This window comes from Ruditapes philippinarum, unplaced genomic scaffold (genome assembly GCF_026571515.1).
Source record: "Ruditapes philippinarum isolate M1 unplaced genomic scaffold, ASM2657151v2 ctg3932_1_1_1_1, whole genome shotgun sequence".
NCBI lineage: Eukaryota > Metazoa > Mollusca > Bivalvia > Venerida > Veneridae > Ruditapes > Ruditapes philippinarum.
In genome coordinates, this window is record NW_026861036.1 from 57,848 (window position 1) to 85,632 (window position 27,785).

The following is a 27,785-nucleotide window of genomic DNA, read 5'->3' on the forward strand; positions in this document are numbered from 1 at the left end:
AATAGTTTCTGTAGAAAAGTTACTTGCAAAACAATATGAATATATGAATGAAAAATGGAAGAAATTACATCTGTTAAATACCTTAACATGTTCAATGGCAAACTGCGAGAAAATCTCTTGCAAAATGATGATGTTATTATGGAAAAATGAGCCGTGTCACGACAAAACCAACATAGTGCGTTTGCAACCAGGATGGATCCAGACCAGCCTGCGCATCCGCGCAGTCTGATCAGGATCCATGCTGATTGCCTTCAAACCCTTTTACAAGTAGATAAACTGAAAGCGAACAGCATGGATCCCGATCAGACTGCGCGGATGCACAGGCTGGTCAGGATCCATGCTGGTCGCAAATGCACTATGTTGGTTATGTCGTGACGTGGCTAAAATATTATACACATGGCACCTATTAACAATTCAAACAGTCACTGGCCATGAAAAATTTCGATGTGAATGAAAAAAATGAAATTAAAACCATTTTGATAATATAATGTTTTCCCTAGAAAAATAAATTACCTGATACCTTAACAACAAAATTTTATCTGACTTACACAAAAATATGCCCATATGTAGAAAATGCTTACACAAGATTAAACCAAATCTGTACATAATGTTATAACATTGTCTAAGATGACTGAATTTCATACTTGCATCATATGAAAAAAAAATGTACAATATATTATGAAATATTTTCTAGTTTCATTTATTTATATCATTAGCAAGTTTTCAGTCATTCCTATGGGTTTCAAGCTGGTCAGTATTCCTGTTTCCTGACACGATACAAACTGTTCTAGTCATAGCCAACTTTTCGCATCAAGAAATTAAGCAAACAGACAAGTTGACAACAAATAATTTTAAGCTGAGCTGTAAATTACAAAGACATTAAATTCTGGGTAAAAATATCTGGTACCCACATTAAAGAGAAGGTTATACAGTGTAAATTTAATCTATTATTGAAATAATAAATTGAAAATTTATTCAACCAATGATATTTTCTTAAAATGAAAGAAACTAGTTCCATACATATATGACTTTGTACAAGAAAAGTAATGTCTTTCATTGAATAAGCATTTTTACAAAAACTATGATATAACAATGTACATTTACAACAAAATGAGTTTTTTAATATTCTTACATATATGTACAATTTATGAATTAGTGAAACAAGCAAACCATATCAAAACAGTAATGAGTAGTAATACACATGACCAAGAGTATTCTTAAAGAGTTACAAGGTCTACATAAAATAGTTCTTTGCAGATGAATTTTGTTTGGTTGGTTTGAGGGCAAACCTACACATTTGGGGTCATATGGTGCCAAAAGAGGAAAGCTGATTTTTTTTATAAAATTGGGTTATAAACTTTAAGCAACACCACGGGTCAGACCACCATAGATGACAAAAAAGCCTAAAACTGATCAAAACCTAAATTGAAACTGCATAAAAATTTCATGCAACATAAGTTTCAATATCAGGAAGAATATATATGTAACTTATGTATAATTGCAATCTAAAATGGACTGTTTTGACAATATGTGGAGATGTTCAAAATAAATATATTTGCTATAATCGACCAGCCATGAGGTATGTAACAAGGTTAGTCTTCCTGATTTTTTTTTTACATAAAAACAATGTCTTGGTTAACTTATTGTTCTTGGATAAATATACATTATAGAGTAATTATTCAAAAATACAATATTCATTAGCTATCTAAAATAACATACTTTCAAACTTGAGTATTCTTTTTTTCTCAACATTTTTTAAAAAAAATCTCAAAACAAGAGAACCTTTAAAAACTTGTATTTATTACCACTTAGAAAACAAGAGGGCCATGATGGCCCTGAGGTCGCTCACCTGTATATAGGCCCCCGAAGCGGTGCCAGTTTAAACCCCAGGGCTTTTATTTGAACAAACTTGGAATTAAGTCACCCATTAGAAGATGTTTCATGATGTTAAGTTTTTGCTATACACATATAAGGAAAAACAATGACCTTCTTCCCCCACCCGGCAGAGTTAATTTTAACCCAAGGGCTTTTATTTGAACAAACTTGGTAGACACCAATAAGAAGATGTTTCATGCTAAACATCTAAGCTCTAGCTCATTGGGTTTTTTAAAAGAAGTTTTTTAAGTTTTTACTATACACATATAGTTAAAAACAATGACACCCCTGGGGCGGGGCCAGTTTTGACCCAAGGGCTTTTATTTGAACAAACTTTGTAGACACGTATTAGAAGATGTTTCATGCTTAATATCTAACTCTAGCTATTTGGGTTTTTTCAAAGAACATTTTTTCAGTTTTTGCTAAACACATATAAGGAAATCAATGACCCCTGGGACGGGGCCAATTTTGACCCCAGGGCTTTAATTTGAACAAACTTTGTAGACACTCACTAGAAGATGTTTCATGCTTAATATCTAAACTCTAGCTATTTGGGATTTTTTCAAAGAGGTTTTTTAAGTTTTTGCTATACACATATAAGGAAAATCAATGACCCCCGGGGCAGGGCCAAATTTGACCCCAGGGCTTTTATTTGAACAAACTTAGTAGACACCCATTAGAACATGTTTCATGCTAAATATCTAAGCTCTAGCTCTTTCAGTTCTTTAAAAGAAAATTTTTTAAGTTTTTACTATATGCATATAGGGAAAATCAATGACCCCCCTTGTGCGGGGCCAATTTTGACCCCAGGGCTTTTATTTGAACAAACTTGGTAGACACTCACTAGAAGATGTTTCATGCTAAATATCTTAGCTCTAGCTCTTTTGGTTCTTTAAAAGAAATTATTTAAAGTTTTCTTTCGGTTGCCATGGCAACCAGAGTTCTGCATGGAATTAAATTCTTTGAACACCAAAGGAACATTCCTGTGAAGTTTGGATGAAATTGGCTTAGTGGTTTATGAGGAGATGTCATTTGAAGCAAAAGTTTGCGGACGGACGACGGACGAAAAGCGATCACAAAAGCTCACCCTGTCACTTTGTGACAGGTTAGCTAAAAAAGCTTATTTTCAAAAAAGAAATATATATACAGACATACATGTTGAGTTCTATAATGTTGAATTCTATTAATATCTTACGAACATATTGTTGTTTTTTTTTTCAAAAAAATATTAAGTTATACAAATGAGGAACATGAACAGTTTCTAACTATAGTAAAACCGTTTTCAAGAGCAGTCTGTTTAGAGAGAAATAATATTTTAAATAGAGGCTTAATACTTAACCATGTTCAATATAAATCTGTTTAATGTTTGAACATTTAGGAAAATAACCAGACTTTTCTTTTTAAAATTGTATTATTCAAAAGGTAAGGCTGATGGTTAGCTAATCTACAAGAATATTGTTTATAACTACCATGGACACATAGTTATTTTCATGACATGGCATTACTTTATGTTTGTTGAAAATTAGGAAAATCTTTTTTTTAGCCTCAATAAAATTATTTACCTTGACCTCATTGATCCAACATTGAGATCTATAGTAGGTAACAGAATGCTAAATATCAGTAAATTTGAGAAATAGTGAGCGGGATGGTAGAATTGAAGAAAGAAAAGCCAGCAACTATACGCACCACAGAAGTTTGACCAGTGGAGCAGCAAAAATGTCTTCAATCAGACCTCCAACTCTGTGTGTATAATACAAAATGTAATTGAGGGACATGTCATATTTTATACCTGAGTATATTGATGAGTCATCACAACCCTATGATAAGTTGCTCTCTATTTATTGAGTAAGATTAGTGCCAAGTATAGCCTGTATTTATCATTTAATTAAAAAAAAAAAAAAAAATTGACAAATTTACATGCAATAAATTTTAGGTCATTCGATATTCAGGCCATATTTACACACAGATCAGGACATGGAATACAGGAGTCTTGGGTTCAAACCAACTTTCATTAATGGCAATGCTAAAGAATTTATGATAAACAACTTAGCAATGGAGATAAATTTACACTTATGAGTATGGATTCAGCTTTTAACAGTATTTCATTAGTTTTTCAAGAGCGTTCCTGGACTTCATGCAGGATGATAATTGGCACAGGATATATTAATAAAAGAATGAAATAAAATACAATCATAAATATGTACCAAATACGACATTCTTCAAACAAAAGTCAGACATAAATCCACATACTTTTTCACTTGTACACACCACAATAAATAGTTACAAACATGTTCCCCGTATATATAAATTGACTAAGATATGCATTGTATACTGTTAGTTTCATTCCCATATCACAAAGATACAATCTTGTATCAATGTTTTCTTGCCATCGGTAAACTCTGTTTTGTCCCAATACTGAGAGAAGAAAACCCACTGGCACTTGACTGTAGACTTGCCATGGATCCTCTGAAATAGAACCAATTTATTTTTTTTCTTTTGCTAGACTAAAGTCACCTTATGGCTTTCCTGGAAATTTCCTGGAAATACACAGTTTTTATAGCAGAATCAAAATGCATTAAACATGAATTTTACAGTTTTCATTATATCTTCTAATATAACATATAGGAACTTAATTCACTTAAATATTAATTAAACTAAAAGGCAAGCTATATATATATATGCATTATCTAAGCATTACATTATTATATCTTATTTTTTCATAAATGAATATATGAAATAACAACACAAGTCAATTTCTGCATATATTTTTCTAAAACAGGAAGTCAATTGTAATGTCTGCTATATTATAGTTACTGGGCGGCATGGGTAGAGAGATTTAACAACACAGTTCTTCGTTTCTAAATATATTTACTAATGATTCTAAAGAGAGGTGATGCCAGGTGAATTTAGGCGGGGCTTATCAGCTAGTGGCTAATACTAGCTGACCAATAACTAGTCAATATGTTTCAAAAATGATTCATTTTGTATTGAATATATATATATATGTTCTTTTAAAGCTCATCCCTCTCAACCCCAAAGTGATTAGAAATTGCCACAAGTATAGAGCCAGGTCAGCAAGTACATTTTTCCACTCTGTCCAAACTCTGTACTGTTGCTTAACCAACTTCAAATAATCCATTTCACCCAACATTCCAAAACTGATTAAAGACACTTTCAAAAACTGGATGCTGGGAAAGTCCTTTTACCAAATTCAGTAGTTTAAGGGTTAGCATTTACAATTAAGTTGACAAATTGCTATTGGATAAATCAATATGTAAGATGAATTTACCTAAAAGTTGCTGACTGTAGAAGTTCTGTGTGATACATGACCTTTGACTTGTGTGTTGTCAAGGAGAATTCAAAGGAAGCTTTTGTAGAGTCAAAATATTTCCATTGTAGAATATAGGTGCCTGATTCACTAGCTACATGTGACCCCTGTAATATAACAATAATGATAATGTAAAATTTATACTTTTGTTATCTTTGAAATTTTAATAAATATTCAAAATTTCGATTTAATCCTTGAGAGCTGTGTTACCTGACTATGCTGTTGACTACCTAATTTTAATACCTTGACAACAAAACAATTCCAAATGCAAAACAGATGATTATAGATGGATAGATACATCCAAAAATCATTATTTACTCAACCTAGTTATTGAAATCATATATACTCAAAAATAAAAATACCTGAACACTATCCCCATCCCTACATATATGAGGTGGTTCGACTATACTCATATCACGCCCGACCTGCATGTTTTTATCAATGATTTGAGTACTGACAGGTAAACCACTGATATGATGAATATGATGTTCCTCTTTACTCAACGTGTGCTTTGTTCGTAACACCGTAAATGACACATCTCCCTTCAATATGTCAAAATCCCATGTCACTACACAGCCACGTTGCGGAACTTGAATTAGTACCTGGAATAAAAAACAATAAATGTTTAATTTAAAATCTTATATATGTTAACTGGTTTTATTAAGTTTTTGACAAGCAAGAAATTTAAGTAGGTTGTAAAGGTAAAAATAATTGATTAGAAAGAAAAACAGGTTTGTTTATAAACTAAATGTTATAAAAATGTCTAAGTATACAGTCGGTCTTCTCTCAAACAGACAGATATTCATAAACTATCTCAGTAAAAGTGTTTTCTACCTAATACTACATGCAGTCAAATAAAAACTGAAGCAAACAGTTTAAAAGGTAACACACAACATCCATCTAGTCAATACATAAATATCCATAATCAACGGGAGAAAACATAATAATAATAATAATAATAAAGACTTAATTTAAAGAGGCAACATAGTTAGGCAAGCCCAGTCTTCCCTATGAGCCTCTATCAAAAATGTACATATATACAGTTACAAACAAAGATTTATATAAACAAAGAAAAAAAGAAAACTTAATGTATACAAGTTATACAACATAGAAAAGTAGAGTAATTGAAAAATGCAATAAGAAAATGAATAAAAACATTTGAAAGTATGAAATTGTACATTTTATGAGACATACATGTATATATGTGATAACAAAACATAGCTAGATTATTTGGTGCCCACCAGAGAACCACCATTTAAGATAATTAGTTTGAATGTTTGTAAGTTGGAAGAATTTCTTATGTTTAAAGGGAGGGAGTTCCAAAATTTTGAGCCTGAATATGATAGGGATTTTCTGCAAAATTCAATTCTTGGTTTGGAGACTAAAAGAAGTCTTTGTTCATATGATCTTAATGATTTATTTTCTGTATTTGTAAAAAGATTTTGCATATAATCAGGGAGAAGATTGTTTAGAGACTTGTATACTAAAATGGCCTTTTTATAATTCACTCTATCAGAGAATTTCATCCAGTTTAATTAGAAAATAACTCATCAGTAGGCGCATCAAAATCTTTATCAAGTATTATTCTTGCTGCACGTTTTTGAAATTTATACATGTCGTTTAAGAGTTCCTTACTGCAATTACCCCAAATAGTGCAACAATAGTCTAAATGAGGAAGATTGTATGCATTAAAGAGCATTTTCCTAACTTGAAGATTTAGAAATGGTGTAATTCTCAGAAGTAGATATAGTAAGGAATTGCATTTAATTCAGCGTCATCTTGACATGATGTGTTTTCCAATTAAGTGTATGATCAACATGGACTCCTAAAAGTTTTTCTGTTTCTGAGAATTGAATGCTTTCATCTTGCAGAGTGATGTTGAAATCACTAGAATTATTAATGATATTGTAGATATTATGTGAAGGGGAAATAATCATTGCTTTGGTTTTTTTGGCATTTGGAATCATTGAATTTCTGGTACACCATTGTTGAATATAGTCAAGGTCAGACTGAAGATTTATACTGATTGAATTGATAGCTTGTCCAAATACTGTAATGGAAGTGTTATCAGCAAACATATTTGAAATGGAATGTGATAAGTGCAAAGGCATGTCATTTATGTAAATAATGAAAAGAAGAGGGCCTAAAACTGAGCCTTGAGGTACACCAGACGTAACATCTTGAGCATTAGAGTATTTTCCTGAACTTATAGAATCGTGATAATTATGCCAAGCACAGGACCCCACACACACTGTTTATTCTTAATATCATTAGTTATAAAGATTTTTGACAGGTCATATGGCCCTATATCAACTTTTTTTCCATATATAACTATAGCTGCTAGGATATATAACCTGTCACGAAATTTGTAATACAGCAAACTTCCTTTTAGAGGCAAAAAATTAGTTTTCTTCCTAAATTGACAGCAGCTGTGTTTACAAAACTATATAAACGTCACGACTAGCCAATGAAAAGCGATGTTAGAAACATGCAGTATAACAAATACACATGTTTATTACATGCTTTTCGGTGGTTTATAGAAATATATCAGTGATAAAAAAACTGGCAATTTCACTGTTTGAAACAGTGAAATTACCACTTTGATAATTTCACTGTTTTGAATTTAAGCCCCTTACGTTGTTTCATTGAAATACCAGTGTGCACAGTACTGGGTACCAACTTAATGATGTGACGTTGCAAATAACGTCACGTTGTATTATTATTTGCACACTTTTCATTTTGTATTAGGTTAAATGTCTTTTTAAAACGTTTCTTTGCATGTAATAAAAAGAAAATTTGTTTAGTTTAGTGTAAGATTGAAATATATTTCACCTTGTGAACACCAAAAGTTCATATTTCACTCGTGGCTGCGCCACTCGTGAAATATACCTTTTGGTGCTCACTCGGTGAAATATATTCGGATCTTACACTGAACTAAACAATCATCCTCTATATCATGATGACAGTGATGACAAAGCTATGATTTATACAGAATGATGAAAACCCATTACATTAACTGGTGACTTACCTCATGAGGATAATCTTTTATAATATGGGCTGTCTGATAAAGACTGTTGGCGACATTTAGAGGTTGTTCATCAGGAGATCTGTCCATATATTCTTCTTTATATAGAGATTTAGGTACTAGAGCACCCTCCGGTACATCACACTGTAATAAAACATATATATCAAAATGTATCTGAATAAAAATGTATGAAACAAAAATAAAAATAACATCTGCTAGAATCATGACAGGTAAAAAACACTCAGGATTTGAATTAATTTTTACTAAACTCAAAGAGTTTATTGCTCCATTTTGCAAATTTTATTTGATCTGTTTTCAGTTTTAGAAATGCAGAGAGGTCTGACTTGATTGTTTAATTATTTAATTTACTTAAAATATTAAAAAGACAGATTTGCAAGGTGTCAATCAAATGTTCTTGTTAAGGTCAAACATTCATTATTTTTAGTACTATTTTTAGTAATAGACAATGCTTCATCAAGAGTAATTCATAGAAATTATGCATGATGTACTTTGTAGTTATGGTACATAACAAATAACAACAATATTGAATAAGTTAAGTTTATAAAATATCCAAGTATTTCGAGATTTTATCTTGGTATCACACCATATGGACTTGGTACCACAGTTACCACTATATTAGAAATGTTGCACACCTCAACTTAACCATAAGTAATCTGATATCTAACAATTTTCAGTTCAACAGTCAATGCTGTTACTTCTGTTTGAAGTATATTAAACAATGTACATCATATCATAATCTAATAAACAGAAAATAAGCAACTTATTCTGAAACAAGCAAAGTAAAATAGAAAACTTACGTAGCATTCTCCGCCAAGAAAATCAGGAATATATTTCTTGTCTATGAAGTCCACAAGACCACCAGGGCCTTGATAATCATTTCCACCATATATCATGAACTTTTTACTTGTATTCTCATCAATAAATGGACTAATGAGTGTCCACAAGACCGGGAATACCCGAGGTGCTCGAACAATCAATAACCGACCCATTGTTTCAGGGTAGTTAGCCTCAACGGTTTCGATGATACGGAGCAATGCTCGGATACCAGGTCTCCATAAATGTCTCATGCTTAAACCCTCCAGATCTACTATACAGGTACAAGCACTAAAATATACAACAAACAAACTAAATTATATATCTGTTCAAAAATGAAAGGCAAAAATAAGCAACTTTATGGAATATATTTCAGGGGTAAAATGCAGACTTATCTTACACCCACTAAAAGATGCTGTGCATTTTTAGATTAGTAAATTTTTTCTAACACTGCTCAATTTGAATCACAATTCTAAATATAATTTTTAATCTGAAAGTAAAGAAACCTTCATTAATAGTCTAATTATTTCTTTTCTTCCTTTTCACCTTTAAACCCCATTTAGTGAAATGAGTACTGAAGATAATCAAAGATGACCAATGTTAAACATTTATTCATAAAAATCTATGGCACATACCATGTATAACTGACAATTGCTGACAAAACAAAGTTCAATATAGGTTATGTCATCCTTAAAAGGAAGCTAACACATTTCCCATTTGATTAATCATAGTGTTTTCCTTTCAAAAAACTGTGATGCACACTGGTATTTCTAAATTTTACATGAGCAGATTTTTTTTACAGGTTTTGCTGCATTGAAATATGACATTTGTTAAACTCATATCTTATTCATGACACATTATAAAGTATACCTGACAGGATGTCCTTTCTGTTTTGTAGCTTCACTAGCTCTCTGTAAACCTTCTTCATTTACCCATAATACCTGATAATAATCATGTTTACTTTGTTATATAACATGCTGGTAGAGTACACTTTGGTCAAGCAGACAAACTAAGGTAGATATAACTATATATGTTTTTTTTGAAGTACAGATTCTTTTATATTAAAATCATGTTAGAATTTATCATTTATCATTAATAACAGATATATGGCATGTGGTAATACTTGACAACTTAAGCATAGGATAAGTATACAAAATACAATAACAAAATCAACCAATCCCTTCTATAAAAGTCTTCTAATTGTGATATTTCAAATATGAAATATACCTTCAATTAAAAAAAGATTGCTGGCAGCTTCAAACCCCATCAGGCAGGGGCGAGCTGTTGTTTTTGTGAGCAAGAAACTTTACATTAATTGCTTAGTACTGGTTGGTTGCAGGACGGATTTGAGAGTGTTTACATACACATATAGCTTTCAACCCAATCAAATTTGTATAAACTACAAGAACTTACATGTTTGAGCAAATTTTCTTCCCCAACTGACTTCATTAAGCCTTTAACATCCATTAGTCCAAGTCTGAGTACATATAATGGTCGATCATCTGTTGAAAAGAAATAGAATACTTCAATAGTCACATAGCATACAGAATCATTATCTTACACTTGTTACATCATTGTGATGAAATACTTAAGATTATTAATTTGTTGGGTATTTTATTAAAGTTAAACAAACACTTTAAATGTCATATGAAGACTTTCTAGCTTAGTGGTAAAAAACAAAACAAACACAATTGCCCCTTTATGCATTATTTTAGGTAGGAACAGGAACCTGAGAGGAACAATTGACCTTCCTTAAGCTAGCCGGATAGCTTCCTCACATGAAAAAATCCAAAGTCCCTGATGGGATTTAAACCAATAGTAGTGAGGGGAAAAAATGAAACCAGCAACTTTAACCATTTGGTGAAAGAGGACCCTTCAATTCATTAAGCTTGTTAGTCTTCTTTCTTGACAAAAAATGAATGTATGACATCAGTTTAAGCTGACTTATGTGAATAAAATCTACTTCAAAAGCTATAATGAAGACAAAAACTATGAAATGGCATTCATATAACAAGAGAAATCTTAAAATAATGCAAAAGACATGATCATATAAGGTTTAACATATAAGGCCTTAGTACCTGTGTTAAAGCTGCCTGATTCCAGATAAGCCAAAATATATCAAGAAAATCAAACTTGAGAAAAATGAACTATGATTTTAAGAAGGTTTGTTTGTTTGTTTGTTGTGGGTTTTACGTAACATCAACACAGTATAGGTCATATCGCGACGTTCCAGCTTTACTGGTGGAGGAAGACCTCAGGTGCCCTTCCCTGCATTATTTCAGGCACGAACGGGTACCTGAGTAAAACCACTGATGTTCCTTTCAAGAAGGTAAAGATTCAAGTAATAATTTACATATTATGTGCGATTAATGACTTTATCACCATATTTCTACTGCCTTACTTATGCAGTAAGTGCTATTTAGGATATTTTGATCTGTTTTTGGTAATTTGGATTGTAAATGCCATTTGCAATGTGTAAATGTGTAATCAATGTTCACTCCACCATATTTTACTTTTAAATACATTATCGTAATTTTCATGAAACTTTGCATGAATCTAAAGGCATGCTGCTTTAAGTTACACATATATATAATTAGATATAGTTATGTCTTCAATCCATACCTTTATCAGAATAATGCCAGCCTCCCGTGTAATATTTCTCCAACACATCTGGAGGTTTGTATGTGTGTAGAAGATGATCAATATTATGAAGTTTACGCCAAGCCAGGGAATGAGCCAGCATCTCCCGTGCTTTCTCCATGTTAAAATCTCGTGCACGTAGAAAACGAAGTATATGTGCATCTTTAGGTATCTGAACAAAAACAACAAAAAAAAAAATGAAAATCTTTTTCATCTAAAGGACCGAAGTGAAATAACAATATGAGTGTGAACATCTTTCCATACATTTGAAAGGAAACCTTTCGTACTAGCAACAATCTTTCACAGATGGAACACAACTATGAACTCATTGAACTATTATAATACAAGTGTATCAAGTTTAACCATATATTACAGCAGTAATATAGAACCAGTCTAACAAGTAATTTTTATTCCTCAATCCCTAAACCACCAGTCTAAGACCAGCCAGACCAGCCCATCTGTACAGAATGACCAGATGGCTGGCTGCTTAACTCAAGTATAACAATACTGAATTTCTTAAAATTGACAATTATCACTTCAAAGTACGATATACCCATTTAACCATTACCCTGCTGGAACCCAAAGTAACCAGCTTTGGCCAATAGTATAAAGCCAGTCTGACCACACTCTTCTGTTGGTAGCTAGATTTTGGCATTTGCATTTTGATATTGAAATCTCTTAAACTTTCAAAGGACTTAATCCAAATTTAAAACTTTGCTAATCCGTAAAACAAATTCAGCAAATTTGGGGTTAAAATGTGTTGTTCTTTTATGATAGATTTAAATGTTTGATATTTCTACACTCAAAAAACAAAACAAGTACATTTCAAATAACTTAGACCTACCTTTCCTTTATGAGTTTTTTGTATAATTTGTCTGAGTTGTACAAGCTGACTTTCTTCAACAGGTGTCAGGTGACCGAGGAATCTCTCTATATAATCTGCGTCAAGTTTACCCGACGTCTCTGCTAAAACATGACACTGTACTGGCTCTGAAATAGCATGATAAGAATAAATGCCGGATGTTAAATTGTCTCCTCAGTGCAGTGATGGGCTAACTCCAGGAGTTAACCCGTTATTACACCAAGGTGACAGCAGTAATGGGTTAACCCCTGATAAGAGTTAACCTGTTACTTCACTAAGGTGACAATTTGATTGTTTTGTGTAAATATGGAACATTTATCATTAAGAAGTGGAAAGTTAAAAATTTTCAAGAGCACTCAAAACATACATAGTTTTTTCTCGGTGTACATTGTACTTATAGTTTTTGCATTAAAAAATACAGTGAAATACATACAGGAAAATCCTTACGTAGCCACATATCAGCAAAATGCTATTTATGTAATAACCCTTATGAAGCCACTTGAAATATTTTAGCACATAAATCCTTATATTGAGACATATATCCTATCAAAAACCTTTTAAACTATGATTATAACCTAAATGAAATAAATTTCACTTGTTAACACTTTTTATAATACAAAGGTATATAGTAAATAGCCTTAATGATTTAAGGAACTGACCTGCTTCAACAGGTGTGGTTATGGACGCGGCCGTTGCACCTAATATCAGGCTACTCTGACTACTATGACTGTTTTGACTAGTATTGCTGACTACACTGTTTGACCTTGACCTCACACCACTATCCTGGGATGACTGCTGGTCTGACTGGGCCTGGCTGGACGGTAACAAGCTTCTCCAACGTGGTAGATCAGTAACTCCTTCCTTTATTAACTCATTTATATAATACTCTATGACTTCTTTCCCCTGTGAAATCAAACATGATCATTTCATATAAAACTGAACAAGACAAATTTAGGAAATTAAATTGTCGCATGTATAAAAGGAAACTTGTCATTATTATGTCTGTGGTGCTATTATATATTTTCCCCTCTATAAAATTTGATTTTAAAATACTGACAGATTTTAAGGGTGACAGCATGTTTAAAATCATATAGGCCTATGGCATAATGCACATGTTGTTCCACACTGCTGACCAAACAAAATAGTCCAGCAAAGTTTTTTTTTCCTTCTTCATGCAAAAATAAGTTAGAATGGAAATTCATTATAAATTTGAGTACATTAAGTAATAATACTGTATGGAAATCAGATGTTTGTTAAAACCTACAGCTTTCATATGTAAATGATATGTTATTTAATATCTTAACTCCAACAAGAAACATGGCAATGCCATGAAACCAGGTTTTCAATTATCACCATTGTAGATAAATATGTTGTAGTTGAAATACAAATACAAGCAACAAACAATGTTACTATGTGCAATGTAAATCATGAATAATGTAGGAGGAATTGCGCAGAGAAGAAGTGCTCACTAAATATTCTGTAAAAGGAAAAAAAAACAAAGTGCCATAATTAGGTCAAATATTATCCAATCACAAAACCCCGACAATATGCACCAGGGCACTTGATGACAAAGCTTCTGTGAAAGTTTGGTCAAAATCTGTTGAGAAATGTAGGAGGAGTTGCGCACAGAAGAAATTGTTTACGCCCGCCCGCCTGTCCGCCCATCCGCCCGCCGACATACCTCAATCTAATAACCAGTTTTTTCCTTCGGAAAACCTGGTTAATTAAAAATCAATAATAAATAGGCATAAAGGATAATTTACCTTTGTGATCAAGTTAACTTTAGTATACACTGGCACATGAAAATTTGGTATATAAAAAATACTTAAAGGGAGACACAGGCAAAATTTTCATTTCTTAGTTTTGAAATTTTCATTCATTATTCTGTAAATGCCCTCAAAATGAATATATTAGACAGTCAAAGGAACAAAACTTTTCTCCATATAAAGAATAAAATGGTAGTTTCCTTGACCCGGGTGGGTCAGGTTAGAGCGCTAGCATTTCACAATACAGTCTAGCATTTCACAATACAGTCGAGACTGTCATATGTGACTTTCCAAGGGATCTTCAGAAAAAGGTCGCATATGACAGGGAGTCTCTAAATACAGTCTCAAATTAAATTTAAATATCATCTATCTGTCTATATACCAATGTGACTTAAAGATCCTGTATGTTTTGTGATTGATATTGTAACTGTGTTTACATATCTTGCAAAAATATATATATGGATATAATTATGCAAATAAAACCATTTTTAAACATCAAAGAATATGTAAAATGTTTATTGCAAATATTTGTGCACATTATATTTAATCAGTAAATTGCATGCATTGATTTCTTATTGGAAAATTTGACTTAGAATTTATAGAAAATAAAGTTCAAATTACCTCCCTTTAATGGCCTTTATTTACATAAAATGTTAAATTCTAAATTATGCTTATTTGAACTTACAATATTGACAAATCTTAATTTGAGCATCATATTTATGAAATAAAACCATGAAAAAATTGTGTTACAGGATCTTTACTGTAAACATATCCATATCCAAAGCTTTTTCTGGTTTGGTATCAATATTTTTTCCGTATTAATTATGCAGCCATAGAAAGGTAAATTAAAAAAATGATGCCTAAAAAATCTTCCGTGGGCACTCTTTAATTAAAAAAAATCTAACACAAGTCTAAACCCAGTTTACTCAGGCCATTATTTACATTACACACACATCGATTGCACCATGCTTCCCATGAACAGACGCTACGTCACTTTGCACCTGCTAACTGTGTAATTGAGATAGAGGTGTGTAGACTTTGTTTGCTACAGTGCTGGATTATAATTGGACTTAATTATTTTGGCCCTCTGGGTGTTATAATAGGTATTCTTTATCTGATTAACGGACAATTAAAAGGTGTGAAAGTCGTTTAAATCAGACAAAACATTGCATTGGGACCAGACAATTAGGGTCGCTTGTCACATATGACAGGGAGTCGTTTAATTCAGACCATTTATATAGGAAAATACGTTGGGAGTACTGAAACAAGGTCGGATAAGACAGGGAGTCGTTTAAATCAGGGGGTCGCTTAGGCAGTCTCGACTGTAGTTGTCAAAGTGAACTATGGAAACGTTAAAGAACATGTCGAATGAATGACTTAGGCTTGTTTCAATCATACAATATCCACAATATCTGTTATTGTAACTTCAAGGGTTTGTTCAAGTCACCTGACTTGTTTAAAAACTATTTGGTGATATTATTTTAAATTCGTCTAAATTTGTTCAACATATGTAGATATATTTACGCTTCAAACTCAAAATATATAGCATTTAAACAGAAATTCATGCTGAAACTTCAAGAAAAGTCATTTTAGTGTGATTTGAGTACATGAGATCATTTTAATATTTTTGTCATTATTTTGCCTGAATATCCCTTTAAAATAATACAGGTATCTTATAAAACTTAGCAGCATGCCTCCAGATTCATGCTACATGTAATTTTCATGAAAATTTTGAAAATGTTTTTAAAAGTAAAATATTGTGAAGTGAACAAACAAAGTAATTTACACATTGCAAACGGCACTTACAATCCACGTAAATTACCATAAAGACGTCAAAATATACATAAAATACCTCTTACTGCATTAGTAAAGCAGTATGATTATAGTAATTGATACTGCAAAATCAGTCACTAATCACACATAGCATTTAGATAATTAATTAAATATTGAATCTTTTCACTTTTCTTAAGATTTTAATATATTTTTCTAAAGATTGAATTTCTTGAAATATTTTAGCTCATCTGGAGGCATGCAGCTTTAACAAACATAATCTTGTATTCTACCTTTTTGATGTTATGTGTGTATTGCTTCATAGCAATCTTCTCCACTGTATTCTCAAACCCAAAGAAAGACTTAATATCTAGACTAGCCTCCTGCTCAAAACACGTCCAGTCTGGATTCTCCTCATGCACCTGAAAATATACATACATTTACCAATGGTACAATGGCATTTCTTTAATACCCTTGTATTTTGATTTCTTTTCGATTTTTTTTGGCTGTATCTCACACCAACAAAGGTTATGTCATACGGTAACTCTTAGGTTTACAGCCGTACCCTCTGTATATCATTGCAGGCATAAACAGGCACTGACGTTAGGTAAGCTATCTGAGGATGCTTGCGTGGCTCGAACCTACAGGGATGAGAGGCCAGTGGTTTGAAGTCAATTACCTTAACCACTCGGCCACGGAGACCCCTTCATTTTAAATCCTATTCATTTTAAAAGACCATCAAGAAAGTGTTGAAAAACCAATTACATTCTGGATATCTAAATAGACCAACAAAACCAAACTGATACACCTTTCCATGAAGGTTAATTCCTATGCATAATGGGATACCAATTCATTATGTAACTATCTGATATACATGTAGAACAAAGTATAGTGAAATCAGTCTAAGGTTCTAACAATCAAATGTATCTTCCTAACATATTGGAAAGGTTGCTTGATCTGGTAACCAAAAATTCAATCTTAATTTTTTTTTTTAGAAAAATGCCCATCTATAATAAACATGACAATATTTCTTCTGATGTCTACTTAATACATGTACATGTATATATCTAACTAAAGGATGCTGATTATCTATGTAAAATACTAATTGTAAACTCGAATCAAAATTTAAAGAAAATTAGTTTTCCCATATTTTTAAAAAAAATTTAAGTATGATTTCGGCAATGACTGGTTCATTTTCAATTTGAATACATTAATATTGACATTCCTTCAATAATGGACTGTTCCAAAATAAAAACAGGTCAAGTCCATCAATGCTTGCACAGGGAAAGTTCATTATATCATGAGTAGGTTAATAGTTAACATTTTCTTCACTGGAATAATTCATGGCTGAGATTAACACATGCCAGACAAGGTTCAATTTTTTACCAACATCCTCTAAATCAGTTGGACTGTATACAATAAACTGTTCATGAAAAGGACATCACTGTGTTGAATCCAATTCAAATATAATTAAGACTGGAAAAATATTTGGTGAACAAGATATTAAATACATTTACACTGTACAGAGTCTGTTCAGAAAGTTTAATGAAACAACATAGATTGCCCTCAAGGTATTAAGTAAAACATAAATACATTATTACTTACAGAATATGTACAAGTTTCGTTGATAACAATACGAGATGAGAAGCTTTCATTCCGTGCATATATTTTAAGTGTTCTGTTTCGTCTATCGAGACAATTCTTTTGTATGAATATCACATGATCAACACCAACAATCTGTAAATATAAATTATAAAAAGATGTTATCCGGAACTTGCCAAATGTGGGTTTTTCCAGGCTTATCCCCCGGTACAAACAAACTTTTACCATTATAACTTCACAGTGCACAACCGGTCACAACAGATTAGACAACCTGTTGCCCTTATTTTCGAAGCTGTATCTGTAAAAGTTTGTATCCCCGTATTTGCTGGGAAAACCCAAAATATTCTTAATTCTGGAGCAAGTCTATTGTCATAAAATAATAAACGAGGGGGAAGATTTGTTCCCCTGGCTGGGGATATGACATATATGACGGACAAAAGGAAGTAACACAATGTAACATTTACCCTTCTCAAGCCTAAAGTGATTATCCTTTGGTAGAAATTAGAGCAATGCTAGAGTACAGTCCAACCAGAGTTATAATAAACATGTACTGTTGGCTGACTTTTCTTTCTGATATCCCCAAACTTGTTAATGTACAATTCCAAAATGGACGCTGTACAAGTCTATTTAACAAATTCAGCAAGTTTAGGGTTTATTCAATAACATATATCAAATAATACTGGGTAAAACATTAGGCAACATTTAGACAAGCAAATGACACATCAGTATCATAACACATACTGGTTTCCTCTTTCATTATCACAACTTACTATTGATCGAATAATATTCACAATAACGTTAACATATTAATCTTCTGTCCAATTTTATAGTCAATTTGGGCTGACATGACCTAAAATTTGTCACCTTAGTTTACTCCTTTATATCATTCAATAGGAGTTAACATGTTAGTGCACTAAGCTGACAACATGTAGACTTAATTGATAGTTGTTTAATTTGAATATTTTGGCTTTAACTATCATCAAGAATAGATATAGTGCAACTGTTACAATATGAATCAAAACAAAACCCCACCCACATCATCACAACAGTCCCTAAAGCATTTATCTACCCACTAGTTATGATTTTGGTATTATATTTAAATGCAAAATAAAAAACAATATATATAATCATTAATTTTGCACAACATGAAATAGCCACCTCTAATTTAAGCCAGACAGGAATCCATCTCAGGATTAAAATGTCAGTCCCCCTCCCCTAAAATCAGCTTCCAAAATATTTTAAATATTTAAATTTTAAATATTTTCTTCATGATGATTAAGGTCTATTAATAATACTGCATGAACAGTCATTCTTATACAAAGTATGTATCAAACATTTGAATATTTATACACTATTATGTATCAAGTTTACATTTACATAATGATTTTATCATAATATTTGTAAATAACACCTTAAAACATAACTACATGTACATGTTCAAAACAGTGGTGCCTAAAAATAGATCACAATAGATTAGTTTATCATACACGATTTATAATTACAAGAAAAAAGGTTAAAACTGTTGAACATATAATTATAATTCATATGAATCTAGGGAAAAATGTTAAATAAAAAATCCTGGGATACATGTATTTCAATTTACAATTATTATAACCATATAGCTACCCCTATTATTCTGCTGTATAGTATGACCTGACGCTCTATATTGAATTTAAATTTCATCTGGAAATTCCTAAAATTAATAATGAACAGTACCAAAATGGAATCAGTTTTCAATGTTCAAAATAAGTGTCTGGCCACAGTTATAAAGATTTTTTCTAAGCTCAAACTCAAATCTCAAGTATTTGGATTGGTCAGAAACCTACAACCTAAGAAAAACCTAAGCTATAATGTGTATAACCTCCAGGCCTAGACAAGTTAGAAATTCAAGAGGATGAGGTTAATGAAAATGAAAATATTACCACACATCATGATCTCATTGTAAAAAAGGGGGATTTACTTTGATAATATAGAAACTACATGATTGTACAAATATTGTTATATGTGTCACTGTATAATAATTGTTCAATTATTAGGAGAGAAAATGTGTAAGTGGCCAGACAGATCAGTTTGTAGAAACACGACAGTATTCCAAGTTTGAGTCCCAGGTAAGCCGCATGTTACTGACTCATCCTATGTCACATACATAAATCTAGTACATGTATGTTACAGTTCAAAAACCTTTGATTTTATTTTAGATATGGAAGTGGTTCTTCAGCATACAATAATGCGATTGGGACAGTTCTCCTTATACTTTTTATAGAAGAAAAAAAATTACTCTGAAGGTATTTAAGTATAAACTGTATCGTGAATAATTTTAGATTGTTGTAAAAGGAACAAACATCAAATCATAATATACTTTAATGTTGACTGCTTTCAGTCACAAAATGACTTTTATAAGAAAACTCCTATTTCTAAGAAAAGGGTAAATCTTGCCAGAGTTTATGTCTCTATAAGGTTCAGGTAAAAAACCCTAAATTATAGCAATGTATCATAACTTATGATAAATATTTTGATATAATTATATACATTTGTACATAATAGTTTACCTGACACCACAAATAATGGCCAGAAAATGTAGAATTATACTACAATATCATTTTTTGCCGACACATTTAGATTTCCGCGCAACACAGCTGTTACTTGCACATATTCAATGAATTATAACAGTACAGCCTTTAACATTTGTAATCTTTACAATAAAAGGAAGAATTAGCTTTGATCAGAGACAGGCCAAGAATTTTTTTAGTTTACCATTCAAATGTTTCCTTGATATTAATCTGACATTTCAGTCTCAAGTTACTGTTCTTTCTTTTTATCATGATAAAAATAAACTACAACTGTAGAGAACACAGCTGTATACTAATTTTAGTGTTATTACTATAGATTAGTTGTGCATGCTATAATTTCTGCAGTTCAGACGTTAAGAAACATAAGCTAGGATAACTAATTACCTCTACTTAAAACTATTATATAATGTAAAACTAAATACTATTAATAATTGTGTCAATACAATATCAAACAAATCTGACCTTATTAGTAATTGTGATCATTCAATTGCAACATTTCATATAAAGTATCAACAAAGGTTGAAAAACATTAAATGTATGTATACTAAGTTTTCTTTTAATAAATCTTGTTGAGAAATAAATCATCAAGGCAATATTCCAACATAACATGTATATCTTTATCTTTTAAAGTTACATAAATCTAGATAGGGAAGGTAAATTATAGAGGATTTAACATGGTTGAAATTTAAGAAACTTTTATTCAAAATTCTGGAAACAAAGTGATCCCCCGGAAGCATTAATCACAACAAAATAACATAAGAATTGCAGACCAGGTTTGATTAAGTCTGTACATGAGGGATAATGTATAAGTGCAACATCCCTCATGCCCCCTAGCACCGGCTTGAGCAGTACTCGATTCTCAACACTTTATAGTGTTGGCATCAATGATCCCGAAGGACCAGAAAATATAACAACACTGAAGTGAAGTACAAAATTCTGGAAACAAAGTGATCCCCGGAAGCATTAATCACAACAAAATAAATAAGAATTGCAGACTCGGTTTTGACTGAGTCTGTACATGAGGGATAATGTATAAGTGCAACATCCATTTTCATATAAAATATCAAACTGCAAGTAAGTGTAAAGTATGTACAACAAAATTGTAATCCAGCCTTCCTCATCAAGGGAAATTACTTGACATATTTAAGTCAGGAACTGGACATAACTGTGAATTTTTGGTTCAACTTTTCTTTCAAAATTAGTCAAATTCTGATGACGAACCAGTCTTTCATTTAAAGTAAATATCATAAATGATCTTGTGAAATTGTGTGACAAAAAATTTAGTATAAACAGGAAATTTTCAATTGAAAAAGGGTCAAAACTGTTATAATGTAGTTTGATTTTTGGGAAACAATGTTTTGCATTAAATGAAAGTGTCATTTTTTGGGGAAGCTTACCTTAAAACTAGAAATGTGTCCATAGGACACGGATGCCCCCACACGCTACTGTTCTGTCAATCTTATGACTCTAGGGTCAAATATTTTTTGGACTACATGTGCAACAAGTTGAAAACTAAAATCAAACAAAGGGCCATAATTCTCTTATATTTGGTCGCAGCAAAAATTCCTTCCTTTACTACCATCTACACATTAAGGTTGTTAATCCCTGGAAGTTTAAGCAAAATCTGCCATCCGTTTTTAAGAGGAGTTGCGTTCACAAAATTTCTACATAGTATTTAGTGAAAAAATCAACCAAGGGCCATAATTCTGTAAAATTTGGTCGCAGCGAAAATTTCTTCCTTTACTACCATCTACACATTAAGGTTGTTAATCCCTTGAAGTTTACGCAAAATCTGCCATCCGGTTAAAGAGGAGTTGCGTTCACAAAATTTCTACATAGTATATAGTGAAAAATTCAACAAAGGGCCATAATTCTGTTAAATTTGGTTGCAGCAAAAATTCCTTCCTTTACTACCATCTACACATTAAGGTTGTTAATGCCTAGAAGTTTAAGCAAAATCTGTCATCCGGTTTAAGAGGAGTTGTGTTCACAAAATTTCTACATAGTATATAGTGAAAAAATCAACAAAGGGCCATAATTCTGTTAAATTTGGTTGCAGCGAAAATTCCTTCCTTTACTGCCATCTACACATTAAGGTTGTTCATCCCTGTAAGTTTAAGCAAAATCTGCCATCCGGTTTAAGAGGAGTTGCGTTCACAAGATTTTGGGACGGACGGACGGATGGACAAGTGCAACGCTATATGCTCCCACATTGTGGAGCGAAAATTTCTTCCTTTACTACCATCTACACATTAAGGTTGTTAATGCCTAGAAGTTTAAGCAAAATCTGCCATCCGGTTGAAGAGGAGTTGCGTTCACAAAATTTCTACATAGTATATAGTGAAAAAATCAACAAAGGGCCATAATTCTGTTAAATTTGGTCGCAGCAAAAATTTCTTCCTTTACTACCATCTACACATTAAGGTTGTTAATGCCTAGAAGTTTAAGCAAAATCTGTCATCCGGTTTAAGAGGAGTTGCGTTCACAAAATTTCTACATAGTATATAGTGAAAAAATCAACAAAGGGCCATAATTCTGTTAAATTTGGTTGCAGCGAAAATTCCTTCCTTTACTACCATCTACACATTAAGGTTGTTCATCCCTGTAAGTTTAAGCAAAATCTGCCATCCGGTTTAAGAGGAGTTGCGTTCACAAGATTTTGGGACGTACGGACGGACGGACAGACGTACGGACGGATGGTCAAGTGCAACGCTATATGCTCCCACATTGTGGGGGCATAAAAAGGGTTCTACCATTGCAGACATTGAAATTAACTGAAAATTAGTTTTACAAGTTAGTTTTAGTAATAAATGGCTGAGAATAATTTGAAGTGTGACATACCTTCTTCAACAGATAGGGAGCATCAACATTTAACCTACATCGTCTCTCTACATCATGTATAGCACCATCTTCACTCTTATATTCTTCTATAATATCACTACCCAGAAATACTGGGATCATTTTACATGTCGGAAACCTCTTTTCATATGCCTGAAAGTAAATTAATACTAGTATTACTAAAATTCTTGACAGATGTCAATGAAAATTTCTACTAGAAATATCTCTCTTATATGCCTGTTAATGAAATAAAACTAAAGATTGCATGTAAAACACTAAGCAGGAATTTTCTAAGATCATTAATTATGACACCTCCTCACCTGGGTTTTTTCTAGTTCATGTGTTCTTTAAATATAAAAATGTTAATGTAAAAATTATTTATAAACAGTTACATACTTTTCTCATATATTATTTGTAACCGTCATTCAGTTTTATGGCGACGGAAATTGTAAAATGTTTATGCCTTTTGAAATAAAATCTTGAACCTTGAATCTTATATGGAACCTTCTGAGATTTGTTTATAAAAAGTTTGTTTTTTTCCTTTGCAAAAATTACTCAAAAACTAAAGAAAATTTTGCAACACCTTCTGGTAATTTTTATCTCTGCCTGGAAGACTCTTAAAATATTACACTTCAGACACATGCAAATACTTATTCAAAATGTTACAACAACAACAAAAAATAGTGTGAGATTATCTACTAAATAGTACTCCCCCATTCTTCTACTAGACAAACTAATAAAATAAAACTAATAAAACAAAATAATTGCAAAAAAATGATAGAGACAGTTCAATGATTGAACCTCTTTTGTACAAATTAATGGAATTAGTATAAAACATGAAAATAATCATAATTTGTTAGCCTTTGATGAGGCCATAAAATTGTCTGTAACTATTATCCACTCCAAATTAATGATAGGTCTGGCAAGAATGTAAGGTTTTCTTTTTTAAACAGAACAAAAGATAGCATTATTTGATGAACCAATATAAGAAAATATCTTAACATGAATGAGTGTTGTGAAAGCCTCTTCTACTTCCAAGTTTTACCCTATTAATATATGATTATACTATTTCAGATGTATCAAGTGCCCCCATAATGCATTCTTTAAGTTCAATGATTTAATATATACATGTATATGTTAGTTTGCTCTCAGTGACCCCATGAAATATCCTCACTTTTAACTACAATCAAAAACCTTATATTATTTTCCTGTTGTTTAGTTTCATAATTACCGGTATACTGTTCTTAAGTGTACAATTTTTTTACTTTAAGTTTATTCACTGTAAAATTTATCAACATTTCTGTGTTTAAACAATTTTAGTACAATCATAATTTGGATTATACAACAGAAAAATCCTCTTTTTATTGAATTGTATTACTTTATAACCTTTAACAACATCAATAATTTTAAAGATAACACAAGCTCATCATGATAAATCATATTGAAAATCCACGGTATACAACCCTTAACATCCTTAATATATCTATAAGTGGACTTATCAAAATACAAATCAAAATACAGAGTATATATAAACATATGTAAATGTACTGACTCACAAGAATAGCAAAGGCACGGATTTATTAAGCTGTCGTCAGCAGGCCAGAGGTTTATGATGTATTTTAGTGAGAGTACATGATGATATACTTCCTATAGATGACTATCAAAGCTAAATTTTCTTTCACAACAAGCATGATACTTGAATGTACATGTACTATCATAAATAAACAAAACTTCTTTCAATCCCCTCCCCTTTTGAAGCCCCAAATAGTGCAAAAAATGCCCAATTTAGGCCCCAAACACTGTTTTTCATTCGAAAAATGTTGTTCAAAAAATTGATCACTTTTTCAGCTAAACATCCTATCAAAAAGGTACATCATTGGGGTGCCAGAGGGGGATGTGCCCACTTCTGTTTGGGGGTTTTAAAGGGGGGGGGGCGGTAGCCCCCCTCTCATCGCCAAGAAAATTTTTGACATACATGTGACAGGCTAAAAACGACCTCAGGCCGATATTAAGGTAACATGTAACCAACCCTGAAAAGCCTTTTACTCTATCTCAATCTTTTGAGAAGTTACAGCACTTTGAAATCAGCTTTGATGGAAAAAACAATGCAAAATAGTTATTTTTGGCAATTTTGAGACGTCTCCCCGGTGACATGGTAATAGGAAATTTAAGATTGAGCATACTGTTACAAAGGCTATGGTTCAATCAACAATTGTGACATTATTTTTATTATTATTACTTCATTTGGCATGCCTTTGTTCTTATTGCAGAATCAGTTAACACTGGATAGTTTGTCAACAAATTTTGCGTTGTTAACTTATTAGGTTACAATTTTACTACTTGATTATTGGACAATTTAACTTATGTTACCATTCTATTCAAACAGTTAGACTGAACACCCACATTTATTGTTGACAATATCACAATTGAGTCAAATATGCCCAAAAGTGGGTCTGATGTTCGTTTGAGCTCTTTTTTCAACTTGTCCATTGGCAAGAAGAATTCTCAAAAGCCAATAGTTTACATCTACCTATCCATCATTCCATGAGTGGCCATGATATGTTACCCATAGCATTTTATAGTGCTAGTTTGATACACTGTGTTTTTTTTATGATCCAAGCATTCTATGTTAAAGAAATTTGGCAGATACATTAAATTCACTTTGATGTTTAAAAATATCAGATTGTTTTTTTTCTTAACAAACATTTCATGAGTAAGAAACTGTGTTGACCTAGAAGCAGTAGGACAAGGACGGATTTAGGGCACCAGGCGATACTGCCTTTCATATTTTGTTTAAAATTGGGTGTGCAACAAAATAATGTGTCATACTTGCAAAGAATCTTCCTGAAAACTTCTGATATATAGTGAAGTCAAAGGCAATGTGGGTCCAAGCTTTGGCTTTTCGTGCCATAAACTTCATGTGTATATTTAAAATAAATATTTGAAAAAAAAGCAATTAAAAGCATGTATATTTCTAGAACTTAAAATTTTCAGTGTTATTTCTACTAGCTGGTCGCCACCATTTTTAATGTAACTCAAAGTAACTCGCAACTTTTCTCATAAGAATAATCATGGAGGTGTTCCTATTGAAAACAGAACATACTGGCCCCATACTGCCAGCTAAAAGTTCTAGTGTACATGAGTCACATACGTCTAGCCTTTACCATGTATACGCACTGCTGCAGATAGCCAAACAGCATTTTTTCATTAACAAATAAATGCAATGATGATGTCAGTAACTAGCCAGTCTAAAATTACATTTTTACAAAGATTTAAAGAATGATAATATAGGAATAATATATTTTTTCTAAATATTTTTATGGATGATATTCTGACAGCCATTTATATTATGACAAGATATCAGTTTACAGTTATAGATCTATCAGAAACAAATTCATCTTTAATTAAAAGTAGTTTTTGTAAGCCAATGTAAATTTTCAATTTAATTTTGTGTTACTAACAAGTTATAATTATTAAAAATATTTTGTTATACATGTACTCTCACTACCGCTGGAAATTGACCAACTTACTTGAATGTCCAGTCAATAAAACTTTTATACATGTATGTAAGTCTGTGATTGACCCGATAGTGTGCTTAATATGCAATTGTGAAAACCCGCTGCTTAGCTTCATCATTAAAATAAATTTACAATGCTCGTTATTAAAAGTGATCAAGATAAAAGTTTTATTACAAATTGTTTGTGTTCCATAATTATAAATATAGATCTATATTGTCCATCAGTGATTTTTTGGGGGTTATTTTATAGTCGTTATTGGGTCATATTCCCAATTGAAAATAGTATATTATTTTCCCAATTGAAAGTTACAAAATAAAAATATTGAGTAACACATTCTAAAATCTTTAAAAATAAGGGATTCTTCACTGTAATAGTGCTTAAATGTTTGAAGATGCCATCCTAGATAGTGATTGTTTGCATTCATTTAATTAAGTACTGCAAGTTTTAAGTCATGTATTTTTTCCCAATTTTTTAACAAAACATCGCTGAAATTCCCAATTGCATGGGTATGGGTCATGTTCCTAAAATCCTAGAAAAAATCCCAGGTCCAAAGAAATTATTTAATTATTAATAATTATAAATCTCCGTGAAGAATATAGAAACACAAGTTTGCATATATTTATTATAATTGTTTTAGGTTATTATTTTAAAATGTTAAATGGCTAGCCTCAACAGTGCATATAATTATGCTAGTTGTATGCGACTCAAATACACTAACAGTAGCAATATGGGACAGTAGGGCTAGCCACTGCCATAAATAAAAGATTTTTCTTATCCGACCCCCCCCCCTCCCCCGTTCATAGGCTTTGCCTACTTTCATATAAGATATAGTTCAGAAATAAAAAAAATAGACACCTACCGCCATAACGATTTCAAAGGGGTGTTTGTAAACCCTCACAGGGGATTGGTACTTGTGAACCATTCTTAGTTGTGGGTGGGGTGACTTCCAAGACAACAAAAATAATCTATTCCTGTCAGCTAATCTTTACGTTCATCAATAAAGTTTCCATGTCTTATGATTTATTTAATATAACTTAGCGAAATGAAAGGTATATACTACTCCGATCTCATTCCAAAGTTGTAGAAATTGAATATTTTTTCTTGACAAATTCTAAATTTATTCGCTAAGATGCGAACCGTTATACTTTGTAATCGTA

General features: G+C 32.0%; 1 protein-coding gene across 1 annotated transcript; it reads right to left on the minus strand.

Moving 5' to 3' along the window:
• Positions 1–27,785, minus strand: LOC132714322 (SEC14-like protein 1). The gene is made up of 14 exons (XM_060697162.1): positions 27,488–27,785; positions 23,114–23,263; positions 17,706–17,837; positions 16,394–16,522; positions 13,224–13,467; positions 12,547–12,692; positions 11,685–11,874; positions 10,476–10,564; positions 9,933–10,003; positions 9,047–9,353; positions 8,232–8,372; positions 5,566–5,805; positions 5,165–5,310; positions 1–4,341 (listed from the first exon to the last, which is right to left on the minus strand). Exons 1-14 carry the CDS (start codon positions 27,548–27,550, stop codon positions 4,248–4,250), a joined length of 2,142 nt encoding a protein of 713 aa, XP_060553145.1. The 5' UTR covers positions 27,551–27,785; the 3' UTR covers positions 1–4,247.

What these genes read in the sequence shown, in the direction of transcription:
- LOC132714322 (XM_060697162.1), bottom strand. Translation starts at nt 27,550, where the DNA reads ATGGTTCACAAGTACCAATCCCCTGTGAGGGTTTACAAACACCCCTTT. An exon ending in CTGGCATTATTCTGATAAAG is followed by an intron (nt 10,565 to 11,684) that starts GTATGGATTGAA and finishes TCTTTTCAACAG; the next exon opens with ATGATCGACCATTATATGTA. An exon ending in GGGATGGGGATAGTGTTCAG is followed by an intron (nt 5,311 to 5,565) that starts GTATTTTTATTT and finishes GTTATATTACAG; the next exon opens with GGGTCACATGTAGCTAGTGA.